Source organism: Triturus cristatus, chromosome 1_2, assembly GCF_964204655.1.
Source record: "Triturus cristatus chromosome 1_2, aTriCri1.1, whole genome shotgun sequence".
NCBI lineage: Eukaryota > Metazoa > Chordata > Amphibia > Caudata > Salamandridae > Triturus > Triturus cristatus.
Genome location: NC_140580.1, coordinates 1,173,224,234 through 1,173,244,596, shown reverse-complemented (window position 1 = coordinate 1,173,244,596; position 20,363 = coordinate 1,173,224,234). Strand labels below are relative to the sequence as shown.

Genomic DNA, 20,363 nt, shown 5'->3' with positions numbered 1-20,363 from the left:
TCAAGGCCGCCCCGAAACGCACACACGGTCCTTCACCTGCCAGAACTGCAGCTACACCAGCCTCAGAACCGACAAACCACCGGCCAAAAAAGACTTCAACCACCTCCAATGCATACTACTGAACACCCGCTCCGCACGCAAACACGCCGTCGAGCTCTGGGACCGGCTCGACACGACATTCCGGCCGTCGCCTTCCTGACAGAGACGTGGATAAATGACTCCTCCGCACCCGACATCGCCATAGCCATCCCAGATGGCTACAAGATCACCCGCAGAGACCGCACCAACGGAGTCGGAGGAGGAATCGCCATTGTCCACAAGAACAGCATCAGGGTCTCGACTAGCACCGACGACACTCAACATCGCTGAACACATGCATTTCCAGATCCACACAGACCCCAACTCCACCCTCAGAGGCACCCTCATCTACCGACCCCCCGGACCCTGCCCCCTTTTCAGCGACTCCATCGCCGACTTCATCAGCACGCACGCCCTGACCTCCACAGACTACATCCTCCTCGGAGACCTGAACTTTCACCTTGAGAACTACAACGACAGCAACACCACAACCCTGATCGATAACCTCGGACTGAGGCAACTCGTCATCACGCCCACCCACTCCGCCGGCCACACGCTCGACCCAGTCTTCTCCTCAAGCCCACACGTCTCCTTCAACCACACCACCGAACTCCTCTGGGCCGACCACCGCTGCATACACTTGACCTTCCAGAAACCCACCACACACCACCGCACCCAACAGATCCCCCGCCGCTGCTGGAGCAATCACTGAAGATCAACTTCATGCAAACCTCGCTTTCAGCCCACCCACCGTACCCTCCAACACCGACGACGCTGCCCACAGCCTCAGACGCTAGATCGAGGACTGCACCAACACCCTCGCCCCGCTGAATAAACCCCCCTACAGAGACACCAGCAAGAGGGCCAGCTGGTTCACCCCAAAACTCCTAGCCTCCAAGCAAGCTTGCCGGAAGCTAGAGAAGAAACGGCACAGTGAACAGACACCGGACAGCCTCGCAGCACACAAGGACGCCATCCGCAACCACCACCACCTCATCAAGGCTGCCAAGAGGACCTCCGTCAAAGACCGCCTCGACAACAACGCACACGACAGCAAGGAGCTCTTCAACATCGTGAAGGAACTCTCCAACCCCAGCTCCAACGACATCCCGCCGTCGCAAGCCCTGTGCGACTCCCTCGCTACTTTCTTCCACCGCAAGATTGCAGACATCCACGACAGCTTCAACACACAGAAAGCCCCAACAAACAGCAACACAACAGACTCTCCTCACATCATCGACTACGACCCCCTGCTAGCCTGGGCCAGCGTGAGCATCGATGACACCATCAAGACCATGAGCACAATCCACTCCGGCTTTCCGTCAGACCCATTCCCGCACCACGTCTTCAACAAAGCAAGCAGCTCCATCGCACCCCACCTGCACAACGTCATCAACCTCTCCCTCAAGACCGAACCTTCCCAGAGAGCTGGAAACACGCCAAGATGAACGCCCTACTCAAAAAACCCAAGGCAGACCCAAGCGACCTCAAGAACTTCCGGCCCATTTCTCTGCTACCGTTCCCGGCCAAGGTCATCGAGAAGATCGTCAGACAGCTAACCCGATACCTTGAAGAAAACAGAATGCTGGACCCTTCCTAGTCAGGGTTCCGCAGCAACCACAGCACCGAGACTGCCCTCATCGCCGCCACCGACGACATCAGGACCCTGCTGGACAACGGTGAGACCGCAGCACTCATCCTCCTAGACCTCTCCGCCGCCTTCGACACCGTCTGTCACCGCACACTTCGCACACGCCTCCACGCCGCAGGGACCCGAGACAAGGCTCTGGAATGGACCACATCCTTTCTCTCAGGCAGAACCCAGAGCGTCCGCCTCCCCCCATTCCGATCCGAAGCCTCAGAGATAATCTGCGGTGTACCCCAGGGCTCCTCCCTCAGCCCGACACTGTTCAACATCTACATGAACCCGCTTGCACACGTCGCCCGACAGCATCACCTAAACATAATCTCCTACGCCGACGACACTCAGCTGATCCTCTCCCTCACCAAGGACCCCATCACCGCCAAAGCCAACCTCCACGAAGGAATGAAGGCCGTCGCCGACTGGATGAGGGCCAGCCGACTGAAGCTGAACTCTGACAAGACGGAGGTCCTCATCCTCTGTTCCAACCCTTCAGCCTGGGACGACTCCTGGTGGCCGACGGCACTGGGAGCAGCCCCGTCACCCTCAGTCTACGCACGCAACCTGGGAATCATCCTCGACACAACGCTCTGAATGACCACGCAAGTCAACGCCGTCTCCTCCTCCTGCTTCAACACCCTCCGCATGCTCCGCAAGATCTACAGATGGATCCCGACAGACACAAGAAAAACAGTCACCCAGGCCCTCGTCAGCAGCAGACTAGACTACGGAAACACCCTCTACGCGGGAGCCCTGACCAAGCTCATCAAACGACTACAACGCATCCAAAACGCCTCGGACCGACTGATCCTCGACGTACCACGCCACAGCCACATCACCCCCCACCAGAGAAACCTGCACTGGCTCCCCGTCAACAAGAGGATATCCTTCAAGCTCCTCATCCACGCACACAAGGCACTCCACAAGACCGGCCCTGCCTACCTCAACAGTTGTCTCTCCTACATCCCCAACCACCAGCTACGCTTCGGCGACCTCTCACTAGCCACCGTTCCGCGCATCCGAAGAACTACCACCGGCGGGAGATCCTTCTCCCACCTCGCCGCCAAAACATGGAACACCCTATCACTGAGCCTACGACAGACCCAAGACCTGCTGACCTTCAGGACAACACTTGCCTTGAGACCCTTGCGGGTATGTAGTGCGCTTTACAAATGTTTGATTGATTGATTGATTGATTGATTGCTGAGGTTCCTGCATGCAGATAGTCCAGCTAGCAGTGGTCTAACATCCCTCGTGGGGTGTCCAACTCGAGACCAGGACGGGGTCCCATATTCTCTCCTTTCTCAGGTAATGGGGTAGACTAAACCTTAGAGGGATTCTTGGCATAACGCATAACACCTACACCGATGCTAGGTACATTTAGGTACATCTATTAAGGGAGGCATCATAGAAGTACGCACTTATCATGTGTATTATGTACTTGTATGTATTCATGATTACTGCAAGATGGTAGAACTATACCATCTCTTTACTTTTGTAGTACTGCTAATCATATATCTCTGCTACTGTCTAATGGTTGTTAGCAACTCTATTCTACACTAGAATACCAACTTTTCAATAAATACTTATTGAAACGCCCAGACTGTTTATTCTGTGTATCTGAGACAAACTAAGTGAGCACGAGTGACTGAGCGAAAAGTAGTACATTGTTTCCATGATGCTGGGGGATCAGGGTTGTCATGTTCTGAGGTTGCCAGAAACTATTCTCTCCCCAATAAGAGGAGGAGACTCTAGTGGCAGTTTGAGCTAGCTAACGCAAAACAGGTTAACATATCCGGTGGGGGTGCTCTGAACCAGTCTGCCACCAAACCCACAGTTTAGGTTATCCGAACGCGCAGATCCTGTATAGGTAATATAAGAACTACACGACATAGCACCACCAACGTTGGTTGGGTACTTATTTAACAGTATAATCTGAGTAGTTCAGTGGTGCTATTCTCAGTGACCCTATTCACAAACACCAGAGACGTCTGGAGTGGGTGGGAACAAACTCCGCCACAGCTGAGTAGGCAAAAGATCCTATTTATTAGCTGTTGGTCAATCAAGCTTGGAGGACACAGTGTTCCAAAAAATTGTGCATTAAAACCTTATCTTAGTTCCCTTGAACAAACTTCTTTACAAAATGAAGGAGACAGGAGGTGACGTAAGAGTAAATCTACACCTCTCAGGAGAGGTTACAGACGGAATTCCAATTGGAAAAAATTCAGACATACAATCACCCTGAAACGGATAGAAAATGGTTTATCAGCCAGGGGTGGCTTAGTAGTTTTCGTGATTGAGGCACACAAATCAAACAAAACAGAAGTATTTTATTTGTGGGTTACATTCCCAGCAGCAGATGCGAGAACACAGACATTTCACTACTATACAGAAGGAGATGAACCAGTGAAATATGGTCCGTTCGAGAACAGAGAGATTCCACTCACGTACCAGGAACATTTAGACTGGTTTAAAGGCGCCCTACCCCACATAAGAAGAATAAGATTAAACCCGCTCGTCAGAGAAGGGGCAACATAGCCAATATTAGTGGCTTACACACCACATCCTGACATTGAAATAATGCCACAAGCAGACTTACTCATACAACTCAAAAATGTAATTAAAATCTATAGAAACATGACGCAATTTGCCATGAGGACTTTCACAGTCCAACCAGCAACAGTTACAACAAATGGAACTCAATCTCGGGGTACAGCAACTAAAATCACACCACAAACATTACACGCAGTAATCGGTAAAATGCCCACAAAACGCGAACAAATGCCATTCTGGGTAGCTCAGAAAATAGCACAGTTAGAGGCATTATTCCCGCATACTAGCCTATATGAACAACACAGAATGCTAACAATCTGCTTGCCCATGGGGAGAACACCACAAGTAGAGGATTGTACCCCTTGGGGTACAGTCTTTGCTGCAATTTATACCAGAACTCATGGTATACCTTCATTAGCGGCGATACCCGAAGTATTAAGACAAATACAGAACGAGTACGGAGCAGAGCCTGCTCTGAACTTAGGGATGAACTTACTAGGTAACTATGCCCAGGCATCAGCCATAATACTAGCTAATATTAAAGGAGAAGCAGCATCAGTGGCGATCCGCCAACGTCTAAGGGAGTTCAGTCCTTTAGAACAGGAACAGGAACTACCAAAAATAATTGAAACTGTGTGTGCGGAATTAGGCAGAGACAGTTTGGGTGGGAAAGCTTTAAAACCACAACTGATGGGCAGTTCCAAGCAGACACCTGCTTCTACTAAAAAGAAGTGGGATAAAAAACAACAAACATTTAAGGGAAACAGATCTCAATCCAGAGGTAGGTCTTAGGAAACCTGACAGGTATCATGATACTGATACACTTTCCTCTTGTTCCTTTCAGGGTTCATCAAAAAACTCTGAGAGGGAAGGACGGTCAGAAAGACAAGAACAGCGTACAAAGACCAGAGACAAGCAGCACGCTCAAGAATACACTTCCAAAAAAGAAAAGCAAAAGCCACAGTTCAAAAAGAAGAAGGTTGCAGGTCTAAAGATCAGACATGCCCAGAAATCTGAGGACTCTACTACTGAACGGGGAATGGGCTCTGACGATGCTAGACAGTGCGGCAGAAGTAACAATAGCTCACTAGAACTTGATGGAATTTCTGGTGACAGCGGACTTGAAAGATTATATCATGGTGGAAACACCTGATACTAGGGTAAGTGTCCCACATAAATTGCATGAAATAACGCTCCAAATGGAGGGGGGGGACAGGTGTAGAAAAGTTAGAGTTTTTTTGGGGGGAGAACCTTACATTTGGCAATTACATTTTCTTAGCTGAACAAGACAGACCACCAGCATTCGTCATGGATTGTCCTAGAGGATAAACGGTAATTATGCCGGCATTCTCAGACCATATTCCTAAGCACTTGCAAAACACGTATGCACGGGAGTGGGCGGTAGCCCAAGGGCCAGCGTTATTCAAAACCATGTTGGATGGGATGAGGAATCAACCCACCGCATAATTCCTATAAAAATACTCCAACTTCACAGAGGCAGTATCCAATAAAGCAAGAAGCCAAAAAACAGGTCAGGGAGATCTTAGATCAACTTGAATACCAAGGGGTAATTGAAACATGCACCTCTCAGATGAACAATCCTTTGTTTCCATAAATGAAACCCGACAATACATATCTAGTTTCAGATTACAGACATTTAAACACTCGCACCAAGACATTCGCAGTCCAAAACGCACACAGTGCTGCATTAATGAATAACATTGTGTGGAAAAAATACAAAAACACTTGATATCGCGAATGGATTTCTCTGCCTAAATCTAGCGCCTGACAGCAGGTATTTAACAGCATTCTCAGCGCTAGGGTACCAGGGCAATTTCGGCGACTCCACCAGAGGTATAAGACCAGCCCAAGGTTGTTTTCGGCCAGAGTAACAGAGTTACTACAAAAATTAGATGAAGAGGCATTGTCCTATGTGGATGATATTTATCTGACGGACGATGAACTAGATGAACACTTGAACAGGGTAAATACCATAATTTTGGGATTTGCATTAGAGGGCTACAAATTCAACTTTAAAAAAATCAAAAATAGCCCACCTCAGTGAACTGTTTTTAGGATACGAGCTTTCAAGTAAAGGAAAGAGCCTGGCAGCCAATGTTTTTGAAAAATGTGCGCTGCTCCAAAATCATTGAAAACTTTACAATCAATACTGGGATTCCTAAATTGTGGTTGAACATACATTTTCGATTACGACTTAATTAAACCTGATTTCTCAGCAAGAAATTGGACACAGGAACATACAGATACACTACGTTCCTTACAAGCGGACATGATAGCTTCCAAACACTTAGACACGCGTAAATGTACGCAACTTGGTGATCCGTATAATTGCGGGTCAATCTGGGTACACCTATCTAACATATAATGAAGGTGAAACAGTACCAATTGCATACAAATCACATTTATACACAAATGCTGAGATACGCTTAGCATCCACTGAATAGATTCGGACAGCAGTACAGACTGCTGTAGTGAGAGAAAAAGCACTGGCTATGGGGAAACGAATAATAGTAGTGACTCCGGTTCCAGCCTTAGAGGCTGCGACAAAGGCAAGCTTTACATCCGAGATGGATACAATGGGCTAATTCTCTCACTGCAACAGATGTAGAATACAGGTACAACCCAAACTTAAAGACACAAGCATTCCTGCAATACGAACAAGAATATCCTCTACCTAATGAAATAATGCCCCTGGATCAGTATGAATATATTATTTACACTGACGGATCTGCTCAACTGGCCATGGGGAATAAGCAACAATATAGCGCGGCATGTGCAATCGTTAAAGGTCGCATGCGGGATGGAAAGTTCCATCCGAGTTGCACTAAAACGCAATCTCTGGGAGACTGCACGGCACAGTTAGCAGAGTTAAAAGCCTTGATACTGGCACTTGTAAATAAGGATAAAGAATTCCCCACACTAATTGCGTGTGATTCCTTTTACTGTGTACAGTCATATAATGAATACTTGCAATACTGGGGTCACCCTATCATACTATGAGGTACTGGACGCACCTTATTTGCAGGTAAGATGTAACGTATAATTTTAACTGCCATTTTTCTGCATGTTATAACACAATTTGCACAATATCTCCAACCTCAGATTGAGAGTAAGAGATTACTCCAGCTACTAACTAACTTCGGAAACACTGTTGTTTAAAACTACTTTCTTTTCATACAATGTCAGCTGATAAACCGAAATGTAACAGTTTACCTTACAATTTTTGTATTTTTCGTTTTTATTCTTTTTATAATGTATTAATGCAACGGTTTTAATTAATAAAGCAAATAAATAACTTATTTATATATTCCGGAATGCATCATTTTTTTTTTTTTTAAGCCAGGAGTGGTTGAAGAGGTTACATATTACTTTGGGCTTCGTAGAAGCTTTGAATCTTCATTTTCGTGCCTAGGGATGTGTCAGGAGGCAACTTAATAAGTGTGCCATTGGGAGTCCAACATACTTCTTTATCAACAGACAACGGTGCTGTTACATGGCACCAAACCTAACACGCACCAGGTTCAATATTGACTATCTGCGCACAGAATACTGAGAACAAATAAAGAACACAAGTCCTTCCATGGCGTGCCGCCGAGACAGGCTGACCGGACAATGACAATGAGATGGGCCTGTTTTCTGGCTCTTCCCAAGCAACTCGTATATCAACGAGAAGGAGGTGGGACTGCAAAGAAGGCCATAGCTTCAGGTGGACGGCAGCGGAATGAGGGAGCATAGAGGACAAAAAAAACACAGTGCTCCCCTGCGTACACCAAGGAGTGAGAACACAGAAAGGCACATTATGGGTACAATGTGCAGAGCCAATTATCAAGCAGCGTTTTTAACCAGCATTGGAAAAACCATTAGGTCTCATCTATAGAGTGTAGTGGGGTAAAGAGCAGTGGCATAAGCAGAGTGACGTAGAGTGCAGTGTTGCATAGTAGAGTGTTGTATAGGTGTAGTGTGCATTCACGTAGAAAGCAGTGGCGTAGCGTAGAGTGTTGTAGAGTAGAGTATAGTGCCAGAGTGTGCCATGGTGCAGAGTAGATTGGCACAGAGTGCAATGGGCTAGAGTGCATTGGTTTTGAGTAAAATGGAGCAGAATACATTGGCGTAAAGTGCAGCAGCTTAGGGTAGAGTGGCGTGGAGTGCAACAGAGTGGTGCAGAGTAGAGTGGGGTAGAGTGGTTGAGCGCAGCGTAGATTGCAGTGGCGTAGAGTGGAGTAGAGTGCAGTGGAGTGCAGTGGAGAGGAGAGGCATAAAGTAGACTGTTTCAGAGTAGAGAAGCATAGATGTAAATGGCGGAGAGTGCAGTGCTGTAGAGTGTCACAGAGTGAAGCGGTGTAGAATAGAGTGACTAAGGGGCCACATCCCCTCACCTTTTGCCAAAAAGAAGAGTGTCTGTCAGGCTGAGCAAAGGTCACCCTGACAGGCACTCTTTATTTTCACGACAGGCAGCCAGGAGCAGACATGCGCTCAATGCCCGGGCTGCAGGCTGTCTGAGCTGAACTTTGTCAGACTGAAGATAAGATGTCACAGCTCCTGTGAGTGTTACATCTTCAGCCTAACAAAGCACCTCGAGGCCCTCCCCCGTGTGACAAGGGGGGAGCACTACTGATTACCTTGGACCTGGGCGCTTCAGTTCCACGCCTTGAAGTGCTCACGACAGAGTCAATTACTGACACCTCGTCACAAATTGGGGTGGGGTCAGCAACTCTCACTGACCCCATCACACTCTGTGATAAATAGGGACCGACTGCCTCCCCTCATTGGCTGACCTAAGGCCACCCAAAGAGGGGAGGCAGCAGTACCAACCCCTGGGACTTCCAAGGCAGAAATGTGCTGGCAAATTTGATTTTTTTAAATGTTTGGTGCATGCAGGACTATATGGGAGCGAATGTTGTGAATAGATGTGTGTGTCAATGTTTATGTGTGCGTTTGTGTCCCTTCCACCCCCACCCTGCTATGAGTACTGTCCGCTGCTGGTCGTAGAGTGCATGGGAAGAGAGCTGTGGCATTGAGTAGAGTGGTGCAGAGAGCAGTGGTGTACAGTACAGTGGTATAGAATAGAGGGGCGTAGAGTACAGTGTTGTAGAGTGGAGTGCAGTGGTGAAGGGTAGATTGGCCTAAAGTGCAGTGGCGTACAGTACAGTGGTATTGACCCTTCTTAGGCAGGTCACTCCCCAAGCCGCACAGCACCGCCTGTGTGTCCTGCCTTAGCCCCAGCTGCTGAGGAGAATGCGAGGCCCTCCTCCACCGGCAGGCTGCCACCTGCGCCTCATCCCTGGTGGCCAGTGGTAGGCCGTAGGTAGATTTTTGTCTTGCTGTATTGGTCTTGCCATAATTGTCTTGCTTCCTATCTGTTCTTGTATTGTAAATTGCCTTATTTATTTGTTAGCGTTTCTTCCCCCTTGTTCCCAGCTTCTTTATTCTGTGCCCTGTGCCCCATGCCCATCTGCCCCTGTTCCCCCGTAATTGTATCTGTTCTGCATTATTTGTTTACTGTTTCTTCCCCCACTTTTTTATTCTGTGCCCCATGCCCCTTTGCCCCGTTTTCTCCGGAATTGTAATTGTATTGCCTTATCTGCTAAGCGCTTCTTCCTCCTTGTTCCCTGTTTTTCTATTCTGTGCCCTGTGCCCCTTTGCCTTCTGTTCCTTCGCCGTTCCTGCCCAATTTTACCGCTGCTGCGTCCCCGCCCCCCGCTCGCCCATTCGTCCGCTCCCCCCTCCCAGCTGCCTCCTCCCTCCCACCTCCCCTTATGGCGGCCGCGGCACGGCCGCGCAGTGGGCGCGCCGCTGGCACGCCGCTGGCAAGCTAGTCGGCGCCCGTCCGTGCCTGGAACGTGCCCAGCGCCAGAACCCCTGGCCCCCGGGGAACACCACAATGCCCGACTCTTCTACGATGCCAGCACCCTCCACGCACTCAACACCGGACGAGAACACAACTGCTTCCAGGCCGCCCCAAAGAGCACCAAAGGACCCTTCTCCTGCCGGAACTGCAGCTTCACAAAACACCAGAGCCGCCAATACGCCAACCAGGACTGGACTCAACCACCTCCACTGCATACTCCTGAACACCCGCTCCGCACGCAAACACGCCGTCGAACTCTGGGACCTGCTCGACACGTCCTCCCCGGACGTTGCCTTCCTGACAGAGACCTGGCTGACCGACTCCTCGACACCTGACATCGCCATAGCCATCCCGGGCAGCTACAAGATCACCCGCAGAGACCGCACCAACGGAGTTGGAGGAGGAATCACCATCGTCCACAAGTCCACCCTCAAAGTCTCCACCAACTCCGACGACACCCTCAGCACCGCCGAACACCTGCACTTCCAGATCCACACCGACCCAAACACCACCCTCAGAGGAACCCTGGTCTATAGACCCCCCGGACCCCGACCACAGTTCAGCGACTCCATCGACGACCTAGTCAGTACACACGCCCGCGCCTCCCCAGACTACATCCTCCTCGGGGACCTGAACTTCCATCTCGAGAACAACAACGACACCAACTCCACCACCCTGATCGACAACCTAGCCAACCTCGGACTCAGACAAATTCTTCACAACACCCACCCACTCTGCCGGCCACACGCTCGACCGCATCTTCTCCGCAAGCCCTCACGTCTCCTTCAACCACACCACAGAACTCCACTGGACCGACCATCGCTGCATCCACTTCTCCTTCCGGAAACCCACCACGCACCACCGCACCCAACAGATGCCTCACCGCTGCTGGAGCAAAGTCGCCGAAGACCAGCTAACCACCACCCTCGCCAGAGCCCACCCGCTGACCCCACCAACCCCGACACTGCAGCCTCCAACCTCAGACAGCGGATCGACGACTGCACCAACACCCTCGCCCCGTTCAAGACATCCTCCAACAGTCACACCAGCAAGAGAGCCAGCAGGTTCACCGACGACCTCCAGGCCTCCAAGCGAACCTGCCGAAAGCTGGAGAAGAACTGGCTCCGTGAACTACCACCGGACAGCCACGCAGCCCACAAGAACGCCACCCGCCGACACCATCACCTCATCAGATCAGCCAAAAGAGCCCCCTTCAAAGACCGCCTAGTCAACAACGCACACAACAGCAAAGAGCTCTTTAACATCGTGAAGGAACTCACCAACCCCAGCTCCAACACCAACGACATCCCACCTTCGCAAGACCTGTGCGACACACTGGCCACCTTCTTCCATCGCAAGATCGCAGGCATTCACGACAGCTTCAGCGCCACGCCCGCACCGACAACCACTGAGACCTCCGCCCCCAAGACCACCATCCGCCTGCTCTCCTGGACCAACATCAACAACAACACCATCAAGATCATGAACACCATCCACTCCGGATCTCCGTCAGACCCTTGCCCACACCACATCTTCAACAAAGCCAGCACCGCCATCGCACCCAATCTCCGGAAACCCATCAACATCTCCTTCGAGACAGCGACCTTCCCGGGGAGCTGGAAGCACGCAGAGATCAACGCCTTACTCAAGAAACCCAAGGCGGACCCCAAGGACCTCAAGAAACTTCCGGCCCATCTCCCTGCTCCCATTCCCGGCGAAGGTCATCGAGAAGACCGTCAACAAACAACTGACCCGCTACCTCGAGGAGAACAGCATCCTGGACCCGTCCCAGTCCGGGTTTCGTAGCAACCACAGCACCAAAACTGCCCTCCTCACCACCACCGATGACATCAGGACCCTGCTAGACAACAGAGAAACCGCGGCCCTCATCCTCCTGGACCTGTCAGCCGCCTTCGACACAGTCTGCCACCGCACACTACGCACACGCCTCCACGACGTCGGGATCCAAGAGAAGGCCCTTGTTAGACCCGGCCCTCGTAACATAGCCATACCTGACCCCTGCACCTCACACAAGCCCCCGAGCCCACGGCCTAGCCGATCTTTCCCACCAGAACACACACACCTGACCCGGACTTCCCCGTCCGTGGCCTTCCTCCCTTTCGGCCACACCGGGCCCGCGTGCCCACTTCATGCACCAAGATGGCCGCCAGGCCCCATCGCGACCCTGGCCTAGAGGCGCCACTCCGGCTGGAGGACATCGCGCCCCCCTTGGGATGAGAGAAGGAGGAGCAGTTTCTATCACACCTCTGCGCTTCCCTGGGAAGGTGGGTTTCGATCGACCCGCCGGCCTCCCCGAGGGCTGGCTCCACGCCTGCTGGGTGTCTGGGACTCCTCCCGACCCGGCCCTGAAAGGATCAAAGGACAATGGCAGGAAACCCCGACAAGCGACCCCCAGGTGACAAGACCCCTGCCTGCACAGACTCCGGACATCAAAGAGGAGTCGCCCTATAACAAGGGGTGCTCTGGGACTGTCCGACAGATTCTTCTGGAAACACCTGAGCCCTGCTGAGCGACTCGCGGCTCCCTGAAGATCGTAAGACCTCCGAACTTGTGCTTGAGCCCTGCTGAGTGACTCGCGGCTCCCTGAAGATCGTAAGACCTCCGAACTTGTGCTTGAGCCCTGCTGAGTGACTCGCGGCTCCCTGAAGATCGTAAGACCTCCGAACTTGTGCTTGAGCCCTGCTGAGTGACTCGCGGCTCCCTGAAGATCGTAAGACCTCCGAACTTGTGCTTGAGCCCTGCTGAGTGACTCGCGGCTCCCTGAAGATCGTAAGACCTCCGAGCTTGTACCTGAGCCCTGCTGAGTGACTCGCGGCTCCCGCAGACTCTCTTGGTCCCGCCGGACCCCACGACGACAAACGTATCCCCCAGCTCGAGGATTGTGAGCTGTGCGCCGGGTACGCTCCTGCATCTGATCCATATCCCCAAAGACTGTCCCGCTACCTCCTACCCCCCCCCTCCAGGACTTTGTGAACCCGCGCTCCACTTGTATATATTTGCCTTGCTGATCATAAAGATCCTACAACTCCGATCTGATAAAGATTTATTCTTAAGAACTCCCGGTGTGGTGTCTCTTTGTCGTGTGGTGCCGAGTGTACGATCCTAGATACGAGATTTCTCCCCTGAGGAGTCTCCCGCCAGTGCCCGGCTACGATACCTCGAGGGTGGGTCTCAGGGCAGTCAGGGCCCCCTCCGGGTCCCTCTGAGGTCGCCTTCTAACAGCCCTGGACTGGACCACCTCCTTCCTCTCCGGCAGAACACAGAGCGTCCGCCTCCCCCCCTTCCGCTCCGAAGCCACCGAGATCATCTGCGGCGTCCCCCAGGGCTCATCCCTCAGCTCAACATCTACATGGCACCACTCGCCCACGTCGCCCGACTGCACGACCTCATCATCATCTCCTACGCCGATGACACCCGGCACCCCCATACCGCCAAAACCAACCTCCATGAAGGAATGAAGGCCGTCGCCGAATGGATGAGGAACAGCCGACTGAAGCTGAACTCTGACAAAACGGAGGTCGTCATCCTCGGATCCACCCCTTGGGCCTGGAACGACTCCGACCGCACTGGGAACAGCTCCAACAACCACCGACAACGCACGCAACCTAGGGGTCATCCTCGAAACCACCCTCTCCATGACTAAGCAGGTCAACGAAGTCTCTTCCTCCTGCTTCAACACCTTCCGCATGCTCCGCAAGATCTACAAGTGGATCCCCACCGAAACGAGAAGAACGGTCACCCAGGCCCTCGTCAGCAGCAGGTTGGACTACGGAAACGCCCTCTACGCAGGAGCCTCGGCCAAACTCCTGAAACGGCTTCAACACATCCAGAACGCCTCTGCACGCCTGATCCTCGACATCCCTCGCCACAGCCACATCACACCCCACCTGAGACCTGCACTGGCTCCCCGACAACAAGAGGATAACCTTCAAGTTCCTCACCCACGCACACAAGGCACTCCACAACACCGGACCAGCATACCTCAGACGACTCAGCTTCTACACCCCCACCCACCAGCTCCGCTCTGTCGACCTCGCCCTCGCCACAGTCCCCAACATCCGAAGAGCGACCTCCGGCCGCAGATCGTTTTCTCACCTCGCCGCCAAGACCTGGAACACCCTCCCCATCCACCTACAGCAGACCCAAGACCTACTGACCTTCAGAAGACTCCTCAAGACCTGGCTTTTCGAGCAGTAGCAGCTTTCCCCACCCCCCACCCCCCAGCGCCTTGAGACCCTCACGGGTAAGTAGTGCGCTTTACAAATGCTATGATTGATTGATATAGATTAGAGGGGCGTAGAGTGCAGTGGCATAGAGTACAGTGTTGTAGAGTAGGGTGCAGTGTAAATTGGCATAAAGTGCAGAGGTGTACATTACGTGGTATAGAATAGAGTGGCATAGAGTACAGTGTTGAAGAGTAGAGTGCAGTGGTGCAGAGTAGATTAGGCATAGACTGCAGTGGCGTAGAGTGCAGTAGTTTAGAGTGGAGTGGCGTAGAGTAGAGTAGACTGTTGCAGGGTAGGCTGCCATAGCAGAGTGCAGTAGCATGGAGTGGAGTAGCGCAGAGTGAAGAAGAGTGGTGCAGAGTAGATTATTTTAGAGCAGGGTGAAATAGCGTAGAGTGGAGCGGTGCAGGTCAGAATGGACTGTTGCAGGACGGAGTGCAATGGCCTAGAGTACAGTGACAGAGTGCAGTGGCGTAGCATAGAGTGCAGTCGTGTGGAGTAGATTAGATTGGCTTTAAGTGGATTGGCAGAGTGCAGTGGTGTAGAGTGGAGTGATGCAGAGTAGAATGGCGCAGAGTGTAGTGGCGTACAGTGCATTGGCGTGGAGTGTAGTAGAGCGATGTAGAGTGGGGCAGAAAGCAGTGTCAGAGCGCAATGGCATAGAGTGCAGTGGTGCAGAGTAGAGTGGATAGAGTTTAGTGGCAGAGAGTGCAGTGCTGCAGAACAGAGTGTTGTTGAGTGGAGTGATGCAGGGTAGACTAGGGTGGTGCAGAGTAGAGTGCAAAAAGGTGCACTTTCCTACAACCAATGGATGGCATTTGTTTTGCTCATCACATGCCAAAAGGTGTGACACATGAAAAACAGGTTTCACTTTGAGGCGTACTCTGTCCTCAGGCAAACTGCTATATCCCCATTGTCCATTATGGGACAAATAAGGGTACAGGATAGAATTCCTTGGCTCCTCTGGGGTTAAACATGGAATGGGCCTTTTTGCAAGCCTAGGTTTTGAGACCAACGTCCACGCAAGCCATCCTAAGCAGGTAGGCGTTGCCTAAAAGAAGACTTCAAACAATCACAGGGAGCCCCCTTCATGAAAGGACTTTGAGCTCTTGGAAGCTCCCTGCATGGTCCAAAAATGCCATAGAAGGGTCCTAGCTTAGTGCCCCAGACCCTGAGAGTCTGCACGTCTGCCTACCCTGGAGATGGATTGTGAAGGTGATTCCTCTTGGTCTACAGGCTGTCAAACACAAGCAATTAGACGCAGAGGTGCTGTGCAGTGACTTACTCTTTAGTGTTTCAGTGCAAGATTGGGTGCCTGGATAAAGACCCTGCTATCTCTGTTCCATCGCCACATCCCAGAAGACCCTCTCAGCCACCTACAGTGGCACCACAGAGCCTCTCCCGATAAGCCAGGCTAGGCTTGATGATAGAGCACAGAAAATATCACACAGAGAACCATGTTCATGAGGAAGTTCATGGGGTCAGTGGTCTACAACTGGTCTGATGGGTGGGTCCATTAGTGCAGCCCGAGAGCACAGGCGCACTGCTGTGTTACTTACCGAAGCTGTCCTTGGCGATCGTGGAAGTCTTGCTTTGGTAACACCACCCCAGGGCTCGAATGAACTACAACGGGAAGCCGATACTCCAGGTAGGCAGTTTGGAGCCACCAGTCAGAGAGCTGGAATTTTTAAAAAAAGCACAGTCAAGGAGAAAGCAGTTTTGTATGGCTATCTGTATTTGTAGGACTAGCTCTCTACCACTACCTGAAGGAAGAGACGATACCTAGACATCTGTACACCTCACCAAGAGCCAGAATGAATCCATGTCCATGCTGAAAGTCTGTGCAAGGACTTCAAGCAAAGCAGAATGACTGCTGTTGTGTACCAGGTCTCGAGCAGCAGTCAAATGCTCTTATACACACAGACACACTCACACTGACAGCAGCAGGGCAAGATTCCTTATACAAACAAAAAGAACAAAGCAGACTGCAGTGTGCATGGTTTCATGAACAGAACATGTTGAGCAGGTGCAATAGCAGTTGAAGGTGTAGTTAGGCCCTTTTGGACCCACTTTGGTTCTCCGTTTCAGTTTTAAATTTTACACGTTTTAGTAGAAATAGTTTTAGTTGTATCATTTTACCTGTTTTACGTGCATGACATTATTCAGAGAAAACGCTGAACAAGTTGCTTATCTTTAGAAAGCCTTTCCGTACACTTGTCAAGGCTAGGAACACAGAACAGGATATCCGAATGCTTCTGTTGCCCATTTGGAGAAAGCTCCTATCATCTAGAGACATCATTGCATCAGAGCTGTACCTCAAACACGGTGGGTTTAGCATATAAACAGCGCACGGTCCCTTTTTGGGTCAGAGGGGCAACTCCAGTCACGACTGTACTGGAATGAAGGAGGGGTTCGATGGCATGCAGCCCTGCTAACGCTGATCTACCTTCCTGCAGAGAGGGATTGCCCGTCTGACTCCAGACCAAGTAATCCAGACATGGGGTCTCAGGCTATCCTAAGAGAGCAGGCAGAGGGAACACCACTACGCTTTCAGAATAGGGGTAGTGACAGGTAGGGATATCTAGAAATTAGACTCCCATGTTTAGACTGTTTATTCTTTTCACAATGTTCATACTGCGGTCACTTTGCTTTGTTTTATTGCCTAAACTCAGCTCATTCTCTCAATGGAAGATTAAGATTGTTTCAATGAATGTATTGAAAACGTTATTTGTATTTTTTCTGTGTTTACCAAGGGCACGCATGAGTAGGCAATGAAAAGGGTAAGATTCCTTTGCGGATCAGTGTCATGTTCAAGGTTGCTAAAATCACCCGCCATACCCAGGAAGGTGCGGGGTTCAGGTGGCCTCTGAGCTAGCCAGGAGTCTGGCCCACAGTCTCCGATGGTGAAGATGGACTTAGTCCCTAGTTTCTGGAGTCCTGTTGCCATGATAACCAGTCTTATAAAGCTTTTCTTCCATATGGAAGAGCTACACCACAGACAGCATCAGGACGTGCTTCTTTCACGCAAAGAAACGATACAGTGCATAGGGTAAACTTCTAGAACAGCTGAAGTCCCAAACAGAGAGCTCTATTCGTGTTCTGACGCACAAGCAGAAGTACACACAGGTGCAGAGGGCAGCAGGTCAAGCTTTCTTCAAAAGGAAAGGTTAGGCAAACCCTTCACTGCTATGTGACATTATTACAGAGGGTTTCCAGTCTGAAGACGGGGAACTGATCCAAGCATGTGAATCTATGAAAGATCCAATAGTTACTGCATGAACAGCAGAGGAAGCTTCAGCATGGGCAGCACTAGGTGCAGGAAGGCATAGTCCCTCAGACTGGAAGGCAAGCCCCGGCAGCGACAGCATCAGGACAAGCAGCCTTTGTTTGGAGGGTATGAGAGGGCTGCTTGCCACGGGATTCTTATCAACCACAGGGCTTACCGCTACTGGGCTACCATGTGAGATTTGTGGGTAAGTTCAAGTCATGTGCTGGCTCAGGAAGCTGGGCAGAGCTCGGTGGACAAGGATGGACAGAAACTCATTTTCATCTGGTCAGTCTGAAAGCAGCTTTAGAGAGCACATGATCCTGACAGTTCCAGGAGATTCGAGGGATGAAGCCGGCCAGGAATATACGGCACCTTGGTGCTGATGAAGGAGGACAGCTTGTGTTTTACACTTCCACAGATTTCTTTCAACACTGCCTCAGATTTCTAAATGTACACATACACGGTTGGGTACAAACGAACATAACAATTCCTTAATATTCCTGGGTCTTTGAATGTATTTGACTGGATACACCTATTGATCAGGGGAAACTCCAGGGCTGATTTAGCACTTAAAACGTTTGGGCTCAGGCAGGCTCCGAACGGACACATCCCTGGCTGTCGACTGCTCATGAGTGCAGTGAGGTATGTACATGTATGCAGTGGTATGCATGTATGTAGTATTTTTATAGTGAGACCAGCCAAGCGTCAGCTGTGCACTAGACTCACTCCAAAAAAACACCTGATTAACGGGGTCAGTGATACTCCACGTTATTGAGGGGAGTGAGTTTGAGCGGGAAGGCTCAACTTCAAGGGGCGAGGAAGGCGCGGCTCCCGAATGAACTGTAACGGGCTCTTGGAGTTGAAGGAGAGTGGGAGCTGCATGTAGAAGCACCCCAAGAATCTCTAAGTGAGAATGATAAACTCTCACCACTGTCTTAGTTAAGACTTCTGACTGTGTAGTCCTCCCCCCTCTCCCCGATTAACCTCAATTCTTCCCCTCCCCCACTGCCCTCTCCTCTCACCACTCTCCTGTACCCTTCCTTGATGGCTTTCAACCCTCTCTGAAATGCTCCTCTCACTATGGTTTTCTATCCTTCCCTCAGCAGTAATCGGTCCTTCCCCAGTGGCTCTCTGCACAATGGTCTCTACCCTGTGCCACACCGCATGGCCCTCCATGGACAAAGGTCTTCAACCCCCCCTGAAGAAGCTGTACTCCCCCACCATTTCTACTTATGCTTATTTACTCCCTACTCCTCCTCTTATAGGCCCCTGCCCCCTCCTTGGCTCTCATTCACATTTGCCTTGGCCTTCTGTTCTCCTGTTGGCCCTTCCAAACCCTGTGCTCCTCTCCATTATCTTACATCATTCCCGGATGCTCCTTATATGCTACATACCCAGTTTTCCTTGTTCTTGGCCCGCCGCTCCAGGCCTTTCTGCAGCCGCTCACCCACACTGCCGGGCCTCCCAAACTCTTCCACCAGCTCCTTGGTGTGGTTCCATTCTTCCTGGCTGACAACTGGCTCCAGGACCTGCAGGTACCCCTCCAGAGTCTGCTGCAGTGGGGGCACAGGCAGGCATGGCAGTCCCTCCTGGTGTGTTAGATAGCGGCCAGGTACCTTTACTGCAGACACTGGCTTCACCAAACTCAGTGGCTTGAGCACGCAAGCCGGCTTTACCTACAAAAGAGGAAAAGAGCAGAGTTGAGGCCTGAGTTCCTCAGGGGCAGGCACTAAGTGCAGCATCCCACCTAAGAACAATATCCGAGCACACAACATGGATACACAGGGCCTTCAAGACACCATTCAAAACTGGGGTGTGTGCACATTAGAGTCCTTCTTTCCCCTTCTGGCACCTCATCTGCCCTGAAGGTTACATTGTGTGGCTTTGAACCTGAATATCAGCATATTGGGATGGAAGACCTTTTTAGAAGAAAACTGGCTTCAAAGATTCTACTCACCCTCTTGCAAATGCAACCAGAATTAAGTCAAGGTAAAGGCGAATGACTGGTTTACCTAAGAGGTGAATAAATTACTTTGCTCACAACAGCGCCCCTCTGATCTTCTAGAACCGTGCTGGCCTCAAGCACTTGTGAGCACTGTTGACCGGACTGTGGTCTCACCTCTTGCATGTGCGTTTATTACCCAGATACTGAAAGGAACTGGATCAGTCCATTGATGAAAAACTTAACACGCATCACTGGTATTTAATTTCAGCAGTCCATGCTTAATATAAGCAACAGTTGCGGTATTTTACTGGCTGCCTGCCTGCCTGCCCTTCCCACTGTACAGCTGGAAGCAGCAAGTCACGTATCTGCTCAGTGGCCCACGTCAAGTGTGATGATCGCCACAAGTTCTCCTTTGTAAACCAACAGACCTTTAAAGCAGTGGCCACTCTTCCCAGAAGCCAGAGTGCTGCTGGTTAAAGCCCGCAGCTGGATGACTGTCACATTACATTAAGCAGCACTGCAATAATCTGACAGGACTATCTCTGAAAAGGAACAGGCTTGAAGCATAACACCAGGGGCAGGCTGCCAGGACTAAGGAATTAACAGTCCTAGGCAAGGATTGCCTCTGGAAGGCTGGTAGAGATGGTCAGAATTTAGACATCATAGACCAGTGATTGAACGGCTAATGGTGCTGGACATACTCCAATGTCAGGGTCAAATCTGAAAGGTCAGCTGGGAATCACCAAAATTGGTCATGTCAG

General features: G+C 50.9%; 1 protein-coding gene across 1 annotated transcript in view; it reads right to left on the bottom strand.

Annotated features, from left to right (window-relative positions):
* The window catches only part of CRAT (carnitine O-acetyltransferase), a 412,536-nt gene that overhangs the window by 297,675 nt on the left and 94,498 nt on the right, over nucleotides 1–20,363 (bottom strand). The window contains exons 2-3 of the mRNA XM_085614011.1: nucleotides 19,052–19,333; nucleotides 15,949–16,067 (exon numbers count right to left, since the gene is read on the bottom strand). Coding sequence (XP_085470137.1) covers nucleotides 15,949–16,067; nucleotides 19,052–19,333 — 401 coding nt within the window. The remainder of the gene's footprint in view (nucleotides 1–15,948; nucleotides 16,068–19,051; nucleotides 19,334–20,363) is intronic.